The sequence below is a fragment of the Brassica rapa genome, chromosome A01, assembly GCF_000309985.2.
Source record: "Brassica rapa cultivar Chiifu-401-42 chromosome A01, CAAS_Brap_v3.01, whole genome shotgun sequence".
Lineage (NCBI taxonomy): Eukaryota > Viridiplantae > Streptophyta > Magnoliopsida > Brassicales > Brassicaceae > Brassica > Brassica rapa.
The window spans coordinates 20,489,692-20,511,597 of NC_024795.2; the positions used below are offsets into that span (position 1 = coordinate 20,489,692).

The window sequence follows — 21,906 nt, forward strand, 5'->3', positions numbered from 1 at the left end:
ATGTGTCATCTAATGTTAAAATATACATTAGCTTAGTGTGATATCTCGTGTAGAATATAACTTGAAAAGGAAAATAGATAACGGTTAGGAGTAAAAAGTATTTAGGGCCTGACTGGTTTAAACGCAGCGGTTGTGGTTGCGGTTGTGGGAGTTTGTGGATGCGGGCGGTTGCGGTTTCTAGCGGTTTTAAGAGATTTGTACGACTGGTACTGCGGTTAAAAATTGGTGCGTTTGCGGGTGACTTATGACTGGTTAACTACCAAATGCGGTAACAGTCAAATAATAAATTAACAATATTTACATTTAATATAATTATAAAAATATCAAAAAACTCAGAAAATTATAATACATATAAAATTTATATTTAGAAAGTTATAATTTTAATTTTTAAAAATTTATTGAAATTGTTTTTATTATAAAATTTTATAATATTAATTAAAATATAATAGATATATTTTAATATTTTCATAATTTCAATTTTAAAATTTTTATTAAATATTTTTACTTTTGTATATATATTGTTTTAAAAAAAGAAAAAAATTTTACCCTCCCGCAACCGCCCGCAACCGCAAACGCTAGCTGGAGCCAGCTTTTGAATTTATGAGATTCGGAGCGGTTTGAAACGGTTTAGAGCGATTTGAGTGATTGTTGCAAACCGCCGACAACCGCTACCAACCGCAAAAGCTGCGTTTGCGGGTGGTAGCGGGAAAACCAATCGCCCCCTTAGTTATACAAATTACATATATTTAATCTAAAATTATCACAAAATAATACACATAAGAGAAAATGACTAAAATATCATTTATTATCAAATGAAAAAAAGATTAATAAAAAATATTAGCGATATACATGTTTTTAAATATTAGAGATGCATATAATATATGGAAGAATAAATTATTTTTAAACTTAGAGATACATATGTTTTAAAATCTTTTCGTGAATATTATTTTTTTATGATTTTTATGTGCTATTTTTTTGAACGATTGTATGTGCTAATTTTAAGACAACCAAATATAATCTAATGTTTATGTAGCCAAACCGGAGTCATTGTTTTTTTTTTGACAAAAAAAAAATTCTTTCTCCACATATCGCAATCACATGTGTCAACATATACTTGACTTTCATCTAAGCTATTAGGATAAGTGAAATGCTACCAACTTAGTAAAACCATTTGACTCTTCTCGTTCTTTGAAAGCAACGAAGGTTGCCTAGACTTTAGGAAAAAAAAAATCGATCCCCAAATTTGAAACTTTAATCTTAGGGTTACTCATGGGCCATATCCATTTTCAGAATCATTTCCGTCTCGATTCAGAATCATCTCCATCTCGCCATTGCTAGCGCTTGATCGGATTGATTTGCTTCAGGCGAAACATGGTAGTGATTCCTCCAAAGATTTTGAATTTATTAATCTTTGTATGTGAATCATGTAATTCCCTTTAGATGCTCCGTCGCGGCTGTGGTGTCCAAATCGGTGGGTTTGACAGTGAGTTAAGAAGGGTAGTTCTGGTCAGTTGCCTCTGTGTTTTCTCCACAGCTCCGGTGAATTAAAGTTTGTCTCTTTGCTTCGTTGTCGTTTCTGCTTCATATGCCTCGGGAATGAACTACATAAAGCTTCTGGCCAGAATCCATGGTTCTCCGGTGAATTCCAAGAGAATTCAAATGGAGACCCAAGTAATCCACGTTTACGTCTCCGGTGAAACTTTTCCGCAATAATGAAAATGATGGAAATTCTATGAATCTCCACTGGCTTTCTGCTATTCTCGAATCAGAGAACACTTACATCGTTTCTATCGTCTGCAGGAGATGGGAATTCGCTAATTGTCGTAGCATATTATTTGAAAGGTAAGCAAAAGCAACGAAGTGGATTAAGCAATGAGATTTGTTATCATTTACATCCCTTTTTATTGATCAGAAAATCTGAATGACATAGAACGTGAGGAATCAAAATTAATTACACGTAATTAAGTTCTTGGAGTAAAGGCCATAATTGAGAAGAGTAATTTCTTGGTGTGAAAGTTAAAAAGAAACTTTTCGATGGCCCATCGACGATGGGGTTTGCAGAGTAGGCGAGAAGACAACGTTGTGAAAGATTATAGTTTTTCTATAATGGGGACAGGTGTCAGTCTCTCCTTTATCCAATTGATGATGTGGCATCACCGGGAGAGAGTGAACTCTACTTTATATAATTAGATTCTGATTTATTTCGATTAAAGTATACATAAAATGCATACTTGCTTTTGAAAAGTTTAAATTCAGGAACTATAAGGAAATGCACATCACGATTAGTTGCATCTATTATTCAAGATAATTCTTCAAGATGATGAAAAAACTAAATAAAACTTAGTAAAACTGATAAAATACAAAAAAATTGAAGATAAAAAATTCTAAACTTGTTTGGTTGTTTACAAGCATTATGCTTATTTTTTTTTTTTTTGACAGCAAACGGCTCTTCTATTACTCAAACTTGAGGTGGTCTGGGAAGCCAGACCGGAATAGAACAACCAATAAAACATAATGATCTATAAAAAGAACGTGCATTTCTAGCTAGCGCATCCGCAATCTCATTCTGCGTCCTTGGAATATAGATAATCTTGAAGTCTGAAAAACACAACCGAAGAGTTTGAATGTTTTCCAGCTCAGTTGAGAAGTTGGGCCAATCTTGTGGCTGCTCCATCATTGCTATCAAATCCTTGCAGTCTGTCCCAAACTTTTGACAAGTCGAGTGTTGTATCATGCTCTCCATTGCCCACTTTAAAGCTTCCAGTTCCGAGTGTAGCGATGTCTCCTTCCTCCGTAAGTTTCTTGACCCCATGAGTTGTATCTTTCCTATTGCATCCTTCCAGACCCATCCTATTCCACTAAATTGAGCTGTGGAAGTCCATGAACCATCCACCATGCAGATATTACCCAAGCTTAAGACTTGGGATTCTTCAATAGTCTGTACATTTGGCATAACCGGTACAGAGTCTCTTGCATTGTACCAAGCTTGGCACTCACTCTCTGCATATCTGACTAGCTCCAATGGATCTCTGTCTATGCCTCTGAACAACTTATCATTCCTAGCTTTCCAGATATACCAAATTATCCAAGGATAAGGATCTCTATCCTCTTCTGGTTCCAGAATATCATTCTTTCTCCAAAAAAGAAAATCCATATTAGCGTAAATACTCGATACAAGAAAGATTTCAGAGCTCGATGGTGTTGATGATAACTCCCATGCTTGTAAGGCCGGTGGACACTCGAAGATAGCATGAGTAACGGTCTCTTCTGGCGCTCCACATCTTGGGCAATAATTATCACATCTCATGTTGCGGCGTACCAAATTTCTTGTTACGGCTATCTGTCCAGATATTAGTTGCCATATAAGATGGCAGATCTTTTGTGGCGCATTCACCTTCCAATCAAAGGCTTGAAGTTTTGTGATGCTAGGCTGTAAAACTTGTAACTCCTCTTCGTCTCTCATCAAGTTTGTTGCAACCCAATATCCCGATTTGACAGTATATTGTCCAGTCTTTGTGTAACTCCAGCAAAATGTATCACGTCGATGAGTAGGACTAATGGTCAGACTCAGAATCATCGGGATATCTTCTTGAGCTACATATTGTTCCAATAGTCGAGTATCCCACTCTTTGGTAACAGGATTAATAAGGCTGCTGAGAAGCATCTTAGGATTCACCGCTGGAGCTCGGGCATGAGCCGGCCTAGCTGGCATCGTAGGGATCCAAGGATCTTCCCACACATTAATTTTGTACCCTGAGTGCACCTTACTTCTAATTCCCAGAAGTAATAACTTCCTCGCGGCAGTTATACTTGTCCATACATAAGATGGAGAATCCACAGTGCCTATTCGCAACGGCGAACTGAGACGGTAATATCTTCCTCGGAGAACTCTCGCTACTAGTGAATCCGGAAATTGCACAAGTCGCCACAGCTGCTTTACTAGAAGAGCTAGGTTAAATTCATGGATCATACGGAAACCAATTCCTCCCTCTTCTCTAGGTGCACACATCTTTTCCCATTTTGCCCAATGAACTCCTCTTTTCGGAGGATTCGAGCTCCACCAGAACTGTGCAATGGCACTTGCTAAGTTCTCACATATCTCCAAAGGAAGCAGGAAGCTGGACATAACATAGGTCGGGAGAGCTAGCAATATCGTTTTAATCAAAACCTCCTTCCCACCCTTCGATAACCATCTACCAGTCCAGCCATTCACTCTATGTAGGAGCTTCTCCTTTAGGAAGGCAAATAATTTGCACTTTGAACCACTAATATCCTCTGGGATTCCTAGATATGAGCCCATCCCACCTTCATTTTGTATACCAAGAGTGTCCTTGATCTGCTGTCTAACGTTCGCTGGAACCCTTTTACCAAAGAGTAATGAGGATTTGTCAAAGTTAATGCGTTGACCTGATGCTTTCTCATATTTCCTTACTACTTTCATAACTTCTTCACATTCACGGGGCTCCGCCTTACAGAAGAAAAGACTATCATCAGCAAAGAGGAGGTGGGATACCGAGGGACAAGCACGAGCGGCTCGCATCCCCGTTATCTTCCCTTGATTCTCTGCTTGATTTAGAAGGCTAACGAGCGCTTCCGTGCATAGAATAAATATGAAAGGAGACAAAGGATCTCCTTGTCGTAAACCTCTCCCTGGGACTATGTTTCCCCTTGGTTCACCATTCATGAGGACTTTATACTTGACCGAAGTAATGCATCGCATAATCCAATCAATCCACAATTCGGAGAAGCCCATCTTTCGCATGACTGCTTCAATGAATGACCATTCCATCCTATCATATGCTTTACTCATATCAGTCTTAATGGCCATCCGTTTAACTCTTCCTCCCGGCTTAGTTCTCAAAGCATGGAACATCTCCTGAGCTATCATGATATTATCCGTGATTTGTCTCCCAACAACAAAGGCTGACTGGGTCTCTGATATTCTTTGTGGGAGAACCTTCTTCAACCTTTGGCATAAGACCTTAGATATTATCTTGTAGCTGACATTACATAGACTGATAGGTCTAAATTTAGTCATCTCATTCGGTTTTGTCGTCTTAGGGATTAAACAAATATTCGTATCGTTAAGGCCCTGTGCCATTGTTCCTTCAAAAAGGAATTGATTAACCATACGAGTTAAATCATCTTTGACAATATCCCAGAACTTTTGATAAAAGAGAGCTGTCATTCCATCTGGTCCTGGGGCTTTTTCCGGATGCATAGCGAATAATGCTAATTTTACCTCCCATTCAGTTACAGGGGCTGTGAGATCTGTGTTTATTGCCCCTGTGATCGTTGTTGGAACCTCTGATAGTGCCTCAGCTATATCCTCTGGGTCAGAGGATTCAAATATTTGCCTAAAATAACTAGTAGCAATGGCTACTAGTCCCTCCTCATCCTCCACTATATTTCCATTCTCATCCATGAGTTGCGTTATCCTATTCCTTGCTCTTCTTTGCTTCACCAACGCATGAAAATATTTTGAATTCCTATCGCCCTCCCTTAACCAAAGAACCCTACTTTTCTGTCTCCAAAACATCTCTTCTGCCTTAAGAGCAGTAGATAATTCCTTCAGAGCTGCCGATATTTCCTCTGTAGTAGCATCATCATCCAAATACAGTCCCTCCACCTTCTCCTTTAGCTCCTCGACTTGCTTTGCCGAATTCACATTGTTTTGTATCCTCCATTGACTCAGTGCTTTCCGACAGCTAGCAATATGCTCCATTATAGTCGCATCTGGAGGCAAGTCCTCTGACTTCCAACCTTCGAGAATGACATTCCTTAATTCCTCATTATCCAGCCACCGCTTATCAAATTTAAATTTTTTCTTTCTCCTGACTGGCTTTGTGAGAATATCCGCAAGGATCGGACGATGATCCGATCCCCACAGCCTAAGGTACTTTGTCACGGTGTGGGGGAACTTTTCATGCCAATCCTCATTACCCACTGCTCTATCCAATCTGCATCTAACAGTTATTCCCCTTGATCTTTTCCCCACCCATGAAAGCTTATTCCCAGTAAATGGAAATTCCAGCATTCCACAGTGACTTAACATCTGCTTGAAAGGTAAGAAGGAGCTATCAGATCGCTTTCTCCCTCCCTCTTTCTCGCTGTGGTCCGTTATTTCGTTAAAATCACCTATCATGAACCAAGGTCCATTTCGTGTTGTCGAGAAACGCGTAAGACGTTCCCATACTTGGTCCCTACGTTCTAATACAGGGTCTCCATAAACAAACGTCATGAAAACTTTTATTCCATCAATGACTGCCACAATGTCAATCATTCTGTTATTTGAAAATAAAACATTAACTTGGAGTTCATCCATAAATAAAATAGCTAAACCTCCGCTAAGGCCAAGTGGCTCAACGGTAAATAAATGATCAAAGCCTAAGTCGGTCTGAATGTTTTGCAACAACAGCCTCATATTCTTTGTCTCAGAAAGAAACACAAGTCCTGGGCGATGCTTCTGGCACATCTCCGTAAGGCGTCGAACTGTGAGGTCGTTTCCAATCCCTCTACAGTTCCAACTGAGTGTCTTCATTGATATCTGTGTGATGAGTTTTTGGAACTCATCGATCCATCACGTTTGGATCCTCCACATCTAGTACTGTTTGATTCCTTCTTTGAACCTGACCGGTATCGTCTCGACTTGTCAGCTTTCTCTGAGACAAGTGACTCAGAACGAGCCGTGCGTTTGCTTGGAGAACCCCGCCGGAGGATCTCGAACTTCCGGCTTGAGCTGCCCAACGGGACACCTCGCCTGACGCCAAGCTTCTTGTGCTTTACCGTCCTTTTCACATCATTCGAACCCTTCGCCTTCGTGACATCGTCAATAACACGATCAGCTTTCCATGAATCATCACCTTCCATTTCCATGAGTTCAACACCCAAGAGATCATCATCATTAACATCAGTTTCCATCGATTCATTACCCTGTTGTTCCACCAGCTCCATATCACTTAAAGCTCCAATAATCTGTTCATCCATGGGTTCCTTCGCTAGTGGAGAGAACGTAAGATTCCTTCCCTCTATCACATCAACAGCCCTGCTCCGAACCGTCACATTATCTGTAGATCCCAATCTTGACGGAGTGACAATGGTGCTTGCCAGCTTCCTAGTACCAAATGAGTTCTCTTTGTGTTCCTTACTGTGCAGCAGATCATTACCAATACTCAAAGAACTTAAAGGTTCCGCGCTGGAGAGATGTTCATATGGAACCATCACATTGTTCCTAACAATCACCTCACCATCATTCTGTTCCACATTTGTTATGTTAACTTGCTTTGCCTTAGCTCGCCACGACTGACCGTCTTTGCGGTCATAAGGCCCTGATCGTGCACGTCCACCACCATACCTGTCACTCCTCTTGTACTCATCTCTTCGCCGAATAATCCTCTCAGCATGACTTCCAGCACGTCGATCATTTTCCCTAGACCGAGGGTAGTTATTGTGACTCTCACGTAATCTACTACGCAGGTCCGGCCTTGCCCCAGCAGCCCGATAGTTACGAGAATACATCTCTCTTCTCATCAGCGAAGACTGATGATTGTTACGGTCCGTTCCTTGATTATCACGGTCGTTTTGACGCGCCGGTAACTGCATACGTGCGAATACATCTGAGTGGTCAACTGAAGATTGTCCGGTCTCAATGTAAGGGCAATGCGCTTTCTCATGTGAGAGCATACCGCAAGTAGCGCAATGTTTAAATAGCTTATCATACTTGATCTCAATCGTGACCTCATCACCTTCATATTCAACCTTCCGGGAGAACTTTAAAGGACGTCGCGAATCAACATCAATGAGCATACGTCCTTCCGTGAGCTCAATAGTATCAATATGACCAATTCTGCGGCCTATATTCTTTAGATTCGTGTCTGTCCACAGATGGAGAGGAAGCCCGATCAACTGGACCCAAAACGGAATGATCCACGGGTAATCGTCATGCACGATAGGCTCCCACCGAACCAAAACGATCATACAAAAGTTATAATGGAACGGCCCCTTAGCCATTACATAGTTAAGGTCCTCCTCATTCGTGAAGTTGAACAAAAACTTCCCATTTCCTAGATCGTTGGCTGTGATTCTCTCTGCCAGACCCCATTGAGAAGGCATCGTCTGTAGTAACTTCTCCACGTTCTGTTTCTTTGGGTTTAAGACCTTTCCGATCAAGGTCAAGCCAAATTCTTTAATAGCAAATGAATCATCTTGATCTACCAACTTGATTGGCGTATCATCATCATCTTCGTAGAGAATTCCCTTGCCTTTGATGTCCGCATGGTGAGCCGACTTGTGACGAAATGACGACCCCATATAACGATATGGAGTGTTAACCACCGTTGCAACGGTACGAAGTATCAGCAAAGGCTGAGAGATAGACTATCCCAGCTTGAGATCTCAGCAAAGACTGAGATTTGAGAACACACCACTGAACGATGATCGGGCTGCAGAGATCAACAGAATACACCAAAGAATGTATTTCTAAAACGAATCAGAGAAACAGAGACAGTGTCTTGGGGACTACGTTAGTGATCTATCTCCTCCGTTGCTGCGAATCCAAGAAGGCGACAAGGAGTGTATGATAGTCTCCCTTGTGCCGGAGAGGAAGCTGTCGAGTGCGTGTTGAGGCTGAATCGACGTCGAGATCAGATAGATCTTGAAATCGCCATCTCTGTCGCTATCTCGAGAGCGGCTAGGGCTTCGTTTTTTTATTTTTATAGCATTATGCTTATTATTTGTTAGTATTTTCTGATTTATATTCAAAATAATTATAATCAAAATTTTCATCACATAGTTGTGTACTATTTATAATAGAGAAAATACATGTTCTCTTATGTTTTTTTTTTTTAGTACTGACCTTGTGACATTACAAAACTTGTATACGCCACAAAATTAATTATATTACAATATGATTTGATGGGAAATGATTGTAGAAGACTAAATATAAATGGTATAACTATAATATAAATCTTTTGAGTACAGTAAAACTAAAAATAATGCAAAAAATAGAAAATTAAAACTTTGAAGCTTTTTGTAAAACTACAAACTTGGTAAAATTTCGACCCTAAAAATGCTGTAAAAAATTTTCCTGCCCAAATTTCAGAATTTTTCCTCTCAAAATTTTCTTTTTTTTCAGACCTCAAAAACAAAGTTGGTAACTATAATTGCTTTAATTTTTAGGGTATCTCATTTCTACTATCTTCTCAATTCTCTCAACCCATTTTCTCTCATCCCATTTCTCATTTTTCATCTTTCTTCACCTAATCTGCAATTTTCAAGTTTTTTTTCTAGAAAATAGTGGTCAATCAAGAGTCAAAACTCTGAAGCTACCTATTAAGTGTTGATGCAGCGGCGAGGGTATCATCGAGAAGTTCTCCAAATCTGATCCAAATTCTTATTTCCAATACTATTGATGTCTTTGTGTGGTTTCTCAAATGACCATGCAGATTAATAACCCAATAATGAAGAAAAGTATTGATAGTTGTATGTTGTCTTATTCCTACTGTCATGGTATTTATGAGATTTTGGTTATACAGTTAATCATAACTTCTATCAAATTAGTTCAGTGACGAGTTTTTTTTTTTAATTTTCGAATTTTAACAAATGAAAAACAAAAATTCTGACAAAGTTTACTGAATTGTACAAAAAGAAAAAAAAATACTAAGTTATACAAAGTTTGACGTACGAAAATGGAAAACTTTGGCAAATTTTTACCTAATTACACAAACATGAAAAGAAAAAAAGTAATACTAAATTTTACGAAGTTTGACAAACAAAAATGAGATACTTAACCAAAGTTATCCTAAGTTACACCAAGTTCTACGAACATAAATAACAAACCAAGTAACATAAACACAAACAACAAATTTAGTGTGTTAAAAGAAGAAGTTCTATTTCTTAAGGCAATTATGAAGATTGAGAAACCCTATAGTGCAAGGAAAATAATGATAGTTCTATGTTGTCTTATTTCTAGTAGTTGAAAGAATTTGGATGTATAACTAATCAAAATTTGTATCACCTTAACCAAATTTACACAAACACTAAAATAAAGTAATAATAAGTTTGACAAACAAAAATATGAAACTTTAATAAGTTTTTACCGAATTCAACAAACACAACACAAAGTAATCTCAAGATCTACAAAGTGACAAACAAAAATGGAGAACTTTCGCAAAATTAAACCGAGTTACATAAATATAAATGACAAAATTTTATTACAAAAACCTGTATTGGTTGACAACTATTGGTTTTTTTTCTTTGTCACTTGTATTAGTTACCAATGGTTGATTTGTTCTTCATTGCTTCTTTCTCGCTTTACTCATCTCCATGATAATTTTTCTCCATATTACTTCTATTATCATTCTCTACACACTCTTATCCACATTCTTTTTTCATCTCTCCACTACCTAAACCACCATCATTCTCACTTTACTCCATGTCTCTATTATCAGAGGTCAGATAGTTTCATTTTTGTCCTTTGTAAGCAACACTTCATAAAAAAACATAACTATCAAATTAAGTCATCATCATAAAATTCACAAAGTATTACTAAGTTATATAATCTAAACTATTTAAAGTTTTACTAAGTTGTACAAAGTTTTATAGTTATATCAAACTCAACGTCATATAGTTATATCAAAATCAACATCATATTCTTAATTTGTTACCGAAAGATGGCTAGTGGGCAAATAAGCCCTTTTATAAATCCATGCCAATTTTTTTTTTTTATTCATGCCAAAATTTGTTTAACAAGCACCCACCAACTACACATAATAAGCCTAACTTCCCATGAAAATTAACTCGAACGGAGGTGTAGTCACATATGCTTGGAAAAGAATATCCTGAAACATGGTGGCCAATAAATAGAAGAAGTAAAGGAGAGAGGGCCCTCTGACTTCGAGGCTTCTCACTACTTGCCTCTCTTTGTGCTGACGTGTACTTACCTCCCTTATTTAATTCAGTTTATTCATCTTCACAAATCAAAATTCTCTTCTTCTAACTCTTCTATATCTTCTTCTCCCGTTCTCAAGTTCTCTCTGCAACCAAATTAAGCAAAAATGCTTCATCAAGAAGATCCCATGGCTGATCGCATCAACACGGCCACCCCGTTGTTAACTGATCATGAAGGTGGAGGAAATGATAGAGGAAGGAGAAGCTCATCTTGGGTTCAAAAACTGATAGACGTAGAAGAATCAAAGGCTCAGATTATGTACTCTCTTCCAATGATATTCACAAATCTTTTCATCTATTGCATCCCTTTAACCTCTGTGATGTTTGCTTCTCACCTCGGCCAACTCGAGCTCGCTGGTGCAACCCTCGCCAATTCTTGGGCCACCGTCACCGGTTTTGCCTTCATGGTACCATTCCTCCCTATCCCTCAAGCTTTGTATCCACCATTTTCTATTTATTTCAAGGTGCATAGATTACTTAAACGGTCAAGTTAAACCCACTTATTTCATCTCAATGGTTTTAGGAGTCAACAAGCTAAGTCTTTTTTTCTAATAGTTGCGTGTAGATCTTGACCGAATCATAAGGGACGTAATGAATCAATTTCATATTATTTAAGGCCTCTATAACGAACCTATGGACGGCTTGTCTGAATTTTCTTCAAGAATATATTGCTCATTAATGATTTATACTTAATATTTGGCTCATTAATGATATTACTTGTGGCTAAGCATGTGAAAATATACTTAATACTGTACTTCTAAATAACATAGATTAATGTTTTTAAATTTATTTCAGACAGGGTTAAGTGGAGCACTTGAGACATTATGTGGTCAAGGCTTTGGTGCAAAAAGCTACAGAATGTTGGGGATTCATCTACAATCATCTTGCATAGTATCATTAGTCTTCACCATCCTCATCTCCATCTTCTGGTTCTTCACAGAACCGGTTTTCGGACTAATTGGACAAGATCCCAATATCTCAAGACAAGCTGCACTCTATATGAAATACCAAGCTCCCGGTCTACTCGCTTACGGGTTCTTACAGAGCATTGTGAGGTTTTGCCAAACACAATCCATCGTTACTCCACTAGTCATCTTCTCGTTTGTTCCCCTGGTGATTAATATTGGTATCGCATATGTTCTGGTCTATTTAGCTGGCCTTGGATTCATTGGTGCTCCAATAGCTACATCTATATCATTGTGGATCGCTTTCCTTTCTCTTGGAACTTATGTGATCTGTTCAGACAATTTTAAGGAAACGTGGACCGGATTTTCATTAGAACCATTCAGTTATGTAGTCATAAACTTGACATTGAGCCTCCCTTCTGCTGCTATGGTATGGTAAGTCACATCAATAACCATTACTAACTACTTAGCTTCGTATGCTTGTTGAAGCTTAAGAGTGGACTATGTTGTTGCAATAGTTTGGAATATTGGGCGTTCGAGATACTTGTGTTCTTGGCAGGTTTGATGCCTAATCCAGAAATCACCACCTCTTTGGTAGCTATATGGTAAGCCTTTATATCACTCTTTAGTTAACTAATGTTGTATTTCATATCAACAAGAATAGCTCATCGTTGCGTAATGTTAAAAAATAAATTCAGCGTCAACACGGAGTCCATTAGCTACATGTTAACATATGGACTTAGCGCAGCTGCAAGGTCAGCCATCTCATCAATTATTTAAAAACTCTGTTTTCCACTTGTTATAACATTATTTTGAAAAGGTAATAATGAAAACTTAACTAACACCCCATGTAGCACGCGTGTGTCCAATGAACTTGGAGCAGGAAATGTACAAGGCGCAAAGAAGGCGACTTCTGTAACCGTTAAGCTGTCTTTAGTCCTTGCTTTTGGTGTAGTGCTTGCTTTACTTGTAGGTCATGATGGTTGGGTTGGGTTATTCAGCAATAGTCCTGTCATCAAAGAAGAGTTTGCATCATTGAGATTCTTTCTTGCTGCCTCTATAACTCTTGATTCAATCCAAGGTGTTCTATCAGGTATAAGATCATTCTTCTTGTCTGGAATTGCCAAACATAGAAAAGATCATGTTTTCTATCCATCTATCTATCGTTCGACAGGAGTGGCTAAGAGGATGCGGATGGCAGCATGTAGTCACGGTTATAAACTTGGGAACATTCTACTTAATTGGAATGCCTATTGCAGCCTTTTGTGGTTTCAAGTTGAAGTTATATGCCAAGGTACTCTCTTATGAAATTGGTAACAGTGAAAAAAATTATGTTTTTTTATTTGTGGTGTTGTTTCTTTATTCACTGTTTTGGTGAAAATAGGGTTTGTGGATTGGTTTGATAAGTGGAATACTTTCCCAATCTTCATCACTCTTGCTTATGACAATTTTCCGGAAGTGGACAAAGATAAATGCGTCGGTCTGAAGATTGTGTCGGAAGTGGGCAAAGCTAAATGCTTCGGTCTGAAGATCATGAGAACAAATTTAAGCAGTAATCCTATTCCTGAAGTCTACCTGTTTCCATGGCATTATATTACACAGGGCAAAGGCTTTCCTCTAGGTCTTTCAACTACCATGTAATGATTATACTGAAGAATATTTCCTCCACTGTTTTTAACCTGCCAAGGACGCATCCGAATAACACACTTAAGCTAGGAAAAGAAAAAAACAAAACAGCTAATGAAAACACTTTTTCCTTACTAATTAGGATTTAGGAGTTCACTTTTGTTATTACCATTACTAAGGAGTTTCCTTGCCTCATCCGAAGAAATAATAATCTTAAATATAATATTTTTTTTAAACTTAGTTTACATTTGACATAAATATTTTTTATATTTAAAATTTATAAATTTGGAAAAAGATAAATCGTAAATATATTTTTTATTTTGTTTCTTTTTATTTGGTTTAACTATTTCAATGTTATTTTATTTAAATTTTAGTAGAGTTATAATTACATTTAATAAAAATAATTTTATTATATCATATTTATTGATTATTTGTTTTAAATATGTCTCTTATCCCCTAATCTTAACTTTGTCTATATTAAAATATATAAATTATAATAAATTTTAGATTTTCATTTGTTTAAGTTAAAATAATTTTAATCAACAGCAACAAATAAATTCTATAAAAGTTTTAAACATTTAATCATCAGCAAAAAATAAATGATTAGTATTGTTTTAATTATTTATTTGCTAATTAACATTTATAATTAATTTTAATATAATATATAATTATCAAATATGATAAATAAATTAATTTAAAATTTATAATGTAGTTATATTTAGTTCATTTATATTAATGTGATATATATATTTATTAATGTGATATATGAGTTTTTAGTCATTAATATATTTCAAAAGTCTTCCCAAAAAATAAATGTAAATACATAAAAATTGCATTTTTAATAATTATATAGGAATTAATAGTCATTATCATATTTAAATTCTTTTACAAAAAAATATAATTTTTTATAAAAAAAAAGTTTACATGTCACTATTAGGTTGAAGACATGTCACTTTTTTGCAAGTCATGTCATCTTTTTTTGGTGAAAATAAATGTGGTGATGGCTCGTATATAAATAATTTTGCAAATAATATTTAGGAATACATACAAAATATATATAGACACAAACAACTGTGGAGACTCCAAAGTTGCAAATCACATTATTGGTGATTGGTATACATTTGAATATAATATATATATATATATATATCAATACTATTAAAAGGGAAGGAGTCTAAAAAAATCTACCTATAAAAGTTGTTTGGACCCTTTCATTTAACTCATTATTTTTTGGTCTTACCTTAAATTTATACTAACAATATATTACCATATATTTCTCTAACAATAATTTAGTCAATTATTTTATTTATTTAAATCTCACTCCTAAATCTTAATCATTACTATTACTATATTTATCATTTTGATTTTTAATCGTAAAATCATTGAAACTAATATTTTATATTATCACTTTTATCATATAATATATGATTTAAAGCAAGATAAATTACAAGACATATATGTGTACATTCTAATAATCATATCATATATAAATGTTTCCACTAAAATCTCATATCATATACTAAACTTTCAACCGTCTATAGTTTGATAATATTTTCATATTTAAAAATAATTTTTCTGAATATTCATGTTACCTTCACAAAAATAAAGAAATTCATTAGTTCTATTAAAGCTAACCTGACTTCACGATATCAATATTGATTATTCAAGATTTTGAAAATTATTTGTTTAAATATTATACTTTTATATACTTTTCACTTAAAACGAATCAAAACTATTAAAAAAGAAAGAGTTTTAAAAAATCTAATATAAAAAAGTTATTGGAGTTATGTGTAACTATTTATTATTTTTCTGATAATACATTAATCATTCTAAACATACAATATTTTAAATATTTTTAACAGATCTTAATATTATTTCTTATGATACCTTTACTCAGAAAAATATTTCATCAACCATGTTTTTGTACAATAACGTTAAAAATCTATATCAAAAGGTTGTTGGACCTGATATGTACGTAATGGGTCTACATCTGTTCGAGTATTTAAGATCCTAAAAGAATTTGAAATATATGAAAAATCTGAAAAATATCTGAAACACGAAAAGTATTTGAAACTCCAAACAAATACCAAAAAAATTCAAATACCTAAAAATTTAAAATTTTATTCAAAATCTGACACGATGAACTGAAAAATACCCAAAATTTTATCCAAATACCTTTTTTTTTTAATTTGAAAAATTTACCTGAAATCAAAACTCTAATCGTAAACCAAAAACTTAAAAACAATATCTATAATACCGGAAACATATTTGAAATATCCAAATATACCTAATAAACACATACTTATGATCGGGTCTAGGGTAGGACCCGGACTCAAACAAAGACCTGCGGGTAAAAAAAAACCCAATAGGTTATCTTCTCCGGACCTGAACTAAACCTATAATTTTGAGTCGGTTCGGTTTGTTTTTTTGATCCGGATATAATTCTCATGTCGAAAAGAAACTTACGTAAAAGTGTACATATAAAATCTCAAATAAACTAATTTGTAGATTATATAGCTGTTAAAAATTATGTTTTTTCGATATAATAAAACTTTGTATTATAATATAATCCAACAACTCCGCGCTTTCCAAGCGCGGGTCAAAATCTAGTATATATATTATTTTCTATAAGATTGGGTTTAATGGGTCCACTTGAGACATTATGTGAACAAGACAAGGGTTCATCTTGCATTGCCTCATTAGTCTTCAGTCTTCACCATCCTAGCATCCTCACCTCACAAATATAACACACCATCACAAACAAACAAAAGCATAAATGTTGCTGCTACTTACCTTCCATATTTAACTCTCCTTCACGTTCACAAATATTATACCTCCTATTTAACTTTTATTCTAGACTCTCTTCTTCTCATTCTCAAGTTTCCCCGGCCACTGAATTTAGAAAAAAAATGCTTCATCAAGAAGATTCAGTGACGGATCCTCCCATCACGAAGAGCCCCCAACTGTTGGATGATCATGAAGATGGAGGAGATGATGGAGAAAGGATAAGATCATCTTGGGTTCAAAAAGTGATCAACTTAGAAGAATCCAAGGCTCAAATCATTTACGCTCTGCCAGTGATATTCACAAATCTCTTCATCTATTGCATCCCTTTAACATCTGTGATGTTTGCTTCTCACCTTGGCCAACTCGAGCTCGCTGGTGCAACACTCGCCAATTCATGGGCCACCGTCACCGGTGTTACCTTCATGGTACCGTTCCTCCCTATGCTTCAAGCATTTCATACAGAATCAAACAAAATAATAATAGTATTACTCTGAGAAGTAGAGAAAGATAACTTTGACTAAAAAGAAATCATAAAGTTATCTCGAGTCTTCATGCTACACTCAACCAAAACAAAATTAAAATGAAAAGATTGAGAATAAAAGAAAGATGAAACAGGATGAAAATAGAGAAATTTTGGAGAAGATGGAAAAAAAGAAGAAAGATAGTTAAAAGCCACTTAATAATGTGTTTGATTCTAAGATTTTTTATAAATCAGAGTTATTAATTTAAAAATAATTGTTTAAATCTATTTTTTAAAAATTTTCTATTTAAAATAATTAATTTTAGGTATTAAAATTTTCTGTATCGTGAATAGATATAATATAATATAAATATTTTTTGATGTAATTCGATAAAATAATATTAAAATATTAAATGGAAAAGATAATTCAGAGAAAAAAATTAAAGAAAAAACAATACAAGATGTTGTTTATGCAAACTTTAAATAAGTTTATTAATTTAGAATTTTTTTGAGACTATATAATTATCTTTTTTTTAAAGAAAATATTTTTTATTTTTCAAACTGTGTCATATTTTATAATAGTTCAATTAAGTCTGAATTTTTTCTATCGTATCTGTTAATTTATTGATTATTAATTTGTAGAGCTTATATTGTATTTCTTCTCAATGATTTGCTCAATTTCATATCATGATTATTATCAATTTATTGATAATTTATTTGTAGAGTTTATATTGTATCATGATTTGGTTTCTGGAATCAACAAAGATTTTTAAAAGTCTTGACGAAAATATAAGAAGGGGAGTGATTAATCAGTTTTCTTGTTATTTAAAGTGTCTAGAAGACCACAACGTAACGAACGTGTAAATCCAGTTTTGTCTGAATGTTTTTTTAACATATCTACAAGAATATCTGGCTCATTAATGATGATTTAAAAGTTATGGATAACACTCAAGGAGGTGGTTATGGTATGTTAAAAGCATTTGTCTTAGGCTCCCATATAATAGAAAATTATCAAAGCTTTGTTCTATTATGTTTTAGCTAAATTCTAATATTTTTAATTTTATTTTTTAAAAATATCCAATATAGTGTTCTTAACTTTCCATGTCACGAACTTAGTTTCCAATTTACAAATTTAGATTCGTTCTAAATAGCTTTATTATGCTTTAGTGATAATTTTATTAATTCTAATTTAGTAATTATTGGTTGGGATGTAAAATCTGTATATAGTTTAATTTTTATCTACAATCTTTAAACTTTTTAATCATGCCTTATACTGATTTTATAGGTATAGCAAGAAAAAACTATCAAAACTTTATTTTCTTAAGCAATATATTATTTTTTTTAATTTTTGAGCTGTAGAAAATATGTGTGGATGACTTGTTGGGTTATAACTATAGAAAATTTGATGTATAAATTATTTCGCAAAATATTTTAATGTATGTGTATTTAATGTAGGTATAAGATTAAATAAAAAAAAAAGATATTTCTACAACAATAATTTTGTTCTACAACTTGCTAAATAGTGTTTTAGAAAATAAAGTTATTACATACATTTTGTACCTTTAAAAATTAAATAAATCATGATAGATTATTTGATACAGCCCCACCAGTTAACCCTTGTGCTAAATAAAAAAATCATACTGACTAAATTTTGGAAAAATAATTCTACAGTTACTTTATTAATTACAATTCAATCAATCATCACCATTGTCGTCCCATGATCAGGGGCGGACGGAGGAGAGGAGTGGGTGTGGCACATGCCCCACACTCTTTTTTTTTTCTTTTCTTAATAGTAAATAAAACTTTTTTTTTAAACTTGGTTTAAGTTAAATTAATGAAAAAAATAAGAAAAATGCCCCACCCAATTAAAACAAAAGATTGCTCCACTCAATCAAAACAAAACAAAAATGTTTTAGTCCAATTACAAATAAAATGAATATGCTCCAGCCCATATAATTACCCTAATATTTTCTAGTTGAAGTTGAATGTTACGAGTCCTATGTCTATTTTCTTTTGTAAAAAAAAATCTACACACAAAAGAAGCTTTCTTATTTCTACTAAATTTTTTTTTGTTGTAAAAAAAAATATTTGTACTAAATAGCACAAATCTTTGTACATGGAATATGGTGTTGACATTAATTATAGTTATTAATTTAACAATTGAACATTGTTGAATCCATCAAAATTACTTCTTTAGATTATCTTCTAAGTAAGATTATCTATCATTTCTAATAGTTTACCATATATTTAATTTCAGCTAAATTATTCACTTACTTTTCACTGTTTACCGTATTTGAAATACTATTATAGTTATTTTTATTAAGTGTTTATGGAACAATATTTTAAGAAACAATGTCAATCTACATTGAAAACCAATGTCTATAGTATAATATAAGTTTCTTAATTATATATATTTTTTATGTTTTTGGTTTGTTGTATACTTTTAGTTTATTTTGAGCTTTTATATATATGACTATGTATATTTTGAAAAAATTATTATATTGGATATAATGAATATAATTATGTGCCCCAGTCTAAATCAATTTCTGGATCCGCCCCTGCCCATGATTATCTTTTGTTTTAATGAAAAGTTCAAATTTTCTTGCCATGATTTGGAAACAAATCATAAAATAACATTTATGTGATCGATTTTTTTTAATTAATTTTTTAAAGATGTTTCGTGTCATTTGAATGTAAGTTATAATCATTATTTTAAAAATCTATAAAGTGATCTCACTTTAAAATCATACCTAAAGCCTTCAAAAATTGTCATTCGTCACGTGCACTGACTATAATTAATAATTAAAAACATATAGATTAATGACCTTTAAATTTTTAGATAGGGTTAAGTGGAGCACTTGAGACATTATGTGGACAAGGCTTTGGTGCAAAAAACTACAGAATGTTGGGGCTTCATCTACAGTCATCTTGCATTGTTTCATTAGTCTTCGCTATATTCATCTCCATCTTCTGGTTCTACACAGAATCCGTTCTCCGACTTGTCGGACAAGATCCTAACATATCAAAACAAGCTGCCCTGTATATGAAATACCAAGCTCCCGGTTTACTTGCTTGCGGGTTCTTACAAAACATTCTGAGATTTTGCCAAACACAATCAATCGTTACTCCTTTAGTCATCTTCTCGATTGTTCCCTTGGTGATTAATATCGGTATCGCATACGTTCTGGTCTATATAGCTGGCCTTGGATTCATTGGTGCTTCAATAGCTACATCTATTTCAACGTGGATAGCTTTTCTTTCTCTGGGAACTTATGTGATATGTTCAGTCAAGTTTAAGGAAACATGGACAGGATTTTCGTTGGAGTCATTCCGTTATGTAATAATAAACTTGAAATTAAGCCTCCCTTCTGTTGCTATGGTATGGTACGTCAGATCATAACCATTATCAACTACATGTATGACTTCATATGTTTGTCGAAGGTTTAAGAGTGGACTATGTTGATGCAACAGTTTGGAATATTGGGCGTTCGAGATTCTTGTGTTATTGGCAGGATTGATGCCGAATCCAGAAATCACCACATCTTTGGTAGCTATATGGTAAGCTTTATAATATCACTATTACGTTAATTAGTGTTCTATTTCATATCAACACAAAGATGGCTCATTGTTGTGTAATGTTAAATAAATTTCAGTGTCAACACGGAAGCGGTTAGCTACATGTTAACATGCGGCCTTAGCGCAGCTGCAAGGTCAGACATCTCATCAATCGTTTCAAAATTCTGTAAATGTCCTCTCTATGATTAGAAAAATATAATTTTGAAAATGTACTAACGATTGTTGCAGTACGCGTGTGTCCAACGAGCTTGGAGCAGGAAATGTAAAAGGCGCAAAAAAGGCGACTTCTGTTACCGTTAAGTTGTCTTTAGTTCTTGCCCTCGGCCTAGTTGTTGCTTTACTTGTAGGTCACGATGGTTGGGTTGGGTTATTCAGCAGTAGTCATGTGATCAAAAAAGAGTTTACATCATTGAGGTTCTTTCTTGCTGCCACTATAACTCTTGATACAGTCCAAAGTGTTCTATCAGGTAAAAGATCCTTGTTGTTTCGAATTACCAAACAAAGAAAAACTCATTTTTTCTATTTATATGTTCATCGACAGGAGTGGCCAGAGGATGCGGATGGCAACGTGTAGTCACACTTATAAATCTGGGAACTTTCTACCTAATTGGAATGCCTATTGCAGCCTTTTGTGGTTTTAAGTTGAAGTTGTATGCCAAGGTACTCTCTTATGATGAGACGGTGATAAGGCAAAAAATTATATTTCTATTTTTGATTTATTGTTTTGGTGAAAACAGGGTTTGTGGATTGGTATGGTAAGTGGGATATTTTGCCAATGTTCATCACTCTTGCTTATGACAATTTTCCGGAAGTGGAAAAAGCTAGATACTCCGGTCTGAAGATTTATGTCGTTGTGGACAAGATTAACAATATTATTGTTTTTTACTATTTTTGAAGTTTCTTTTTTCAAAATTTTCTCTGTTCCGGATAATTTTTTCGGCTAGACATTTAATAAAAATGTATATTTTTTTAAAAAAAATTGGAGCATATATACCAGAATCAATGTTTTATTAGGTGTATACAAAACCTGTCCTGGTTGGAATTAAGAAAAATGGTCCTCAAATTGGGACCGTGGTCTGAATATCGCTGATCACTCGAAACTTATCTTTCAAACTCAACTTCTTCTAGAAAACCCTCAAATACTTTGGACTGGTCCTCAAATAGTAGACAAATACACATAAAGAACTAAAGAAGGTTATACTGTGGGGGTTGAATGCACTTTGATCGGTAAGTAAGCGGATAAAATTGCAAAACGAAAAAAAACATTAAGGGTTCGACTCCAATTACTAATTAGCGATCATTATAATAATGGTAGGAATGAAGAGGAAAAAATGAATAGAAACAAAATAAGAAGAATGAAAAAAGAATGACGGTAAAAAACTATTATTACTCCCTCTATTTCAAAATACATAATAAAGTTTTAAGATTGTACACAATTATTAAAAAACTTATCTTTTATCTTAAAAATATTATTAAAATATAAATTAAAAATTATTTAACTAATCACAAAATAGATTACAAAATATCATTGATTACACAGTTTTTAATAAAGTGAAAAAGTGCATTGATATATGAAAACATTATATATTTTGAAACAAAAGAAAC

At 34.2% G+C, this 21,906-nt stretch overlaps 2 protein-coding genes across 6 annotated transcripts; one reads left to right on the plus strand and one right to left on the minus strand.

Moving 5' to 3' along the window:
• Positions 1–2,299: 2,299 nt before the first annotated feature.
• On the minus strand, positions 2,300–6,541 carry LOC117126904. Its single transcript, XM_033276191.1, has 3 exons — positions 4,698–6,541; positions 2,533–4,361; positions 2,300–2,310 (listed from the first exon to the last, which is right to left on the minus strand). The coding sequence occupies exons 1-3, from the start codon at positions 6,539–6,541 to the stop codon at positions 2,300–2,302; spliced, it is 3,684 nt and encodes a 1,227-aa protein (XP_033132082.1).
• Positions 6,542–8,400: 1,859 nt separating this feature from the next.
• On the plus strand, positions 8,401–21,669 carry LOC103833615 (protein DETOXIFICATION 19). 5 transcript variants are annotated; one of them, XM_009109708.3, is made up of 7 exons: positions 8,401–11,354; positions 11,743–12,287; positions 12,371–12,457; positions 12,551–12,607; positions 12,707–12,964; positions 13,038–13,146; positions 13,237–13,338. In XM_009109708.3, exons 1-7 carry the CDS (start codon positions 11,055–11,057, stop codon positions 13,336–13,338), a joined length of 1,458 nt encoding a protein of 485 aa, XP_009107956.1. In that variant the 5' UTR covers positions 8,401–11,054. The 5 variants fall into 5 exon arrangements, with proteins under 5 accessions (XP_009107956.1, XP_033138522.1, XP_009107943.1 ...); XM_033282631.1 differs by lacking the exons at positions 13,038–13,146; positions 13,237–13,338 and adding exons at positions 20,843–20,961; positions 21,039–21,669 and having other exon boundaries at positions 8,410–11,354; positions 12,707–12,945; XM_009109700.3 differs by having other exon boundaries at positions 10,362–11,354; positions 12,707–12,945; positions 13,027–13,146; positions 13,237–13,673.
• The last annotated feature ends 237 nt before the right edge of the window (positions 21,670–21,906 follow it).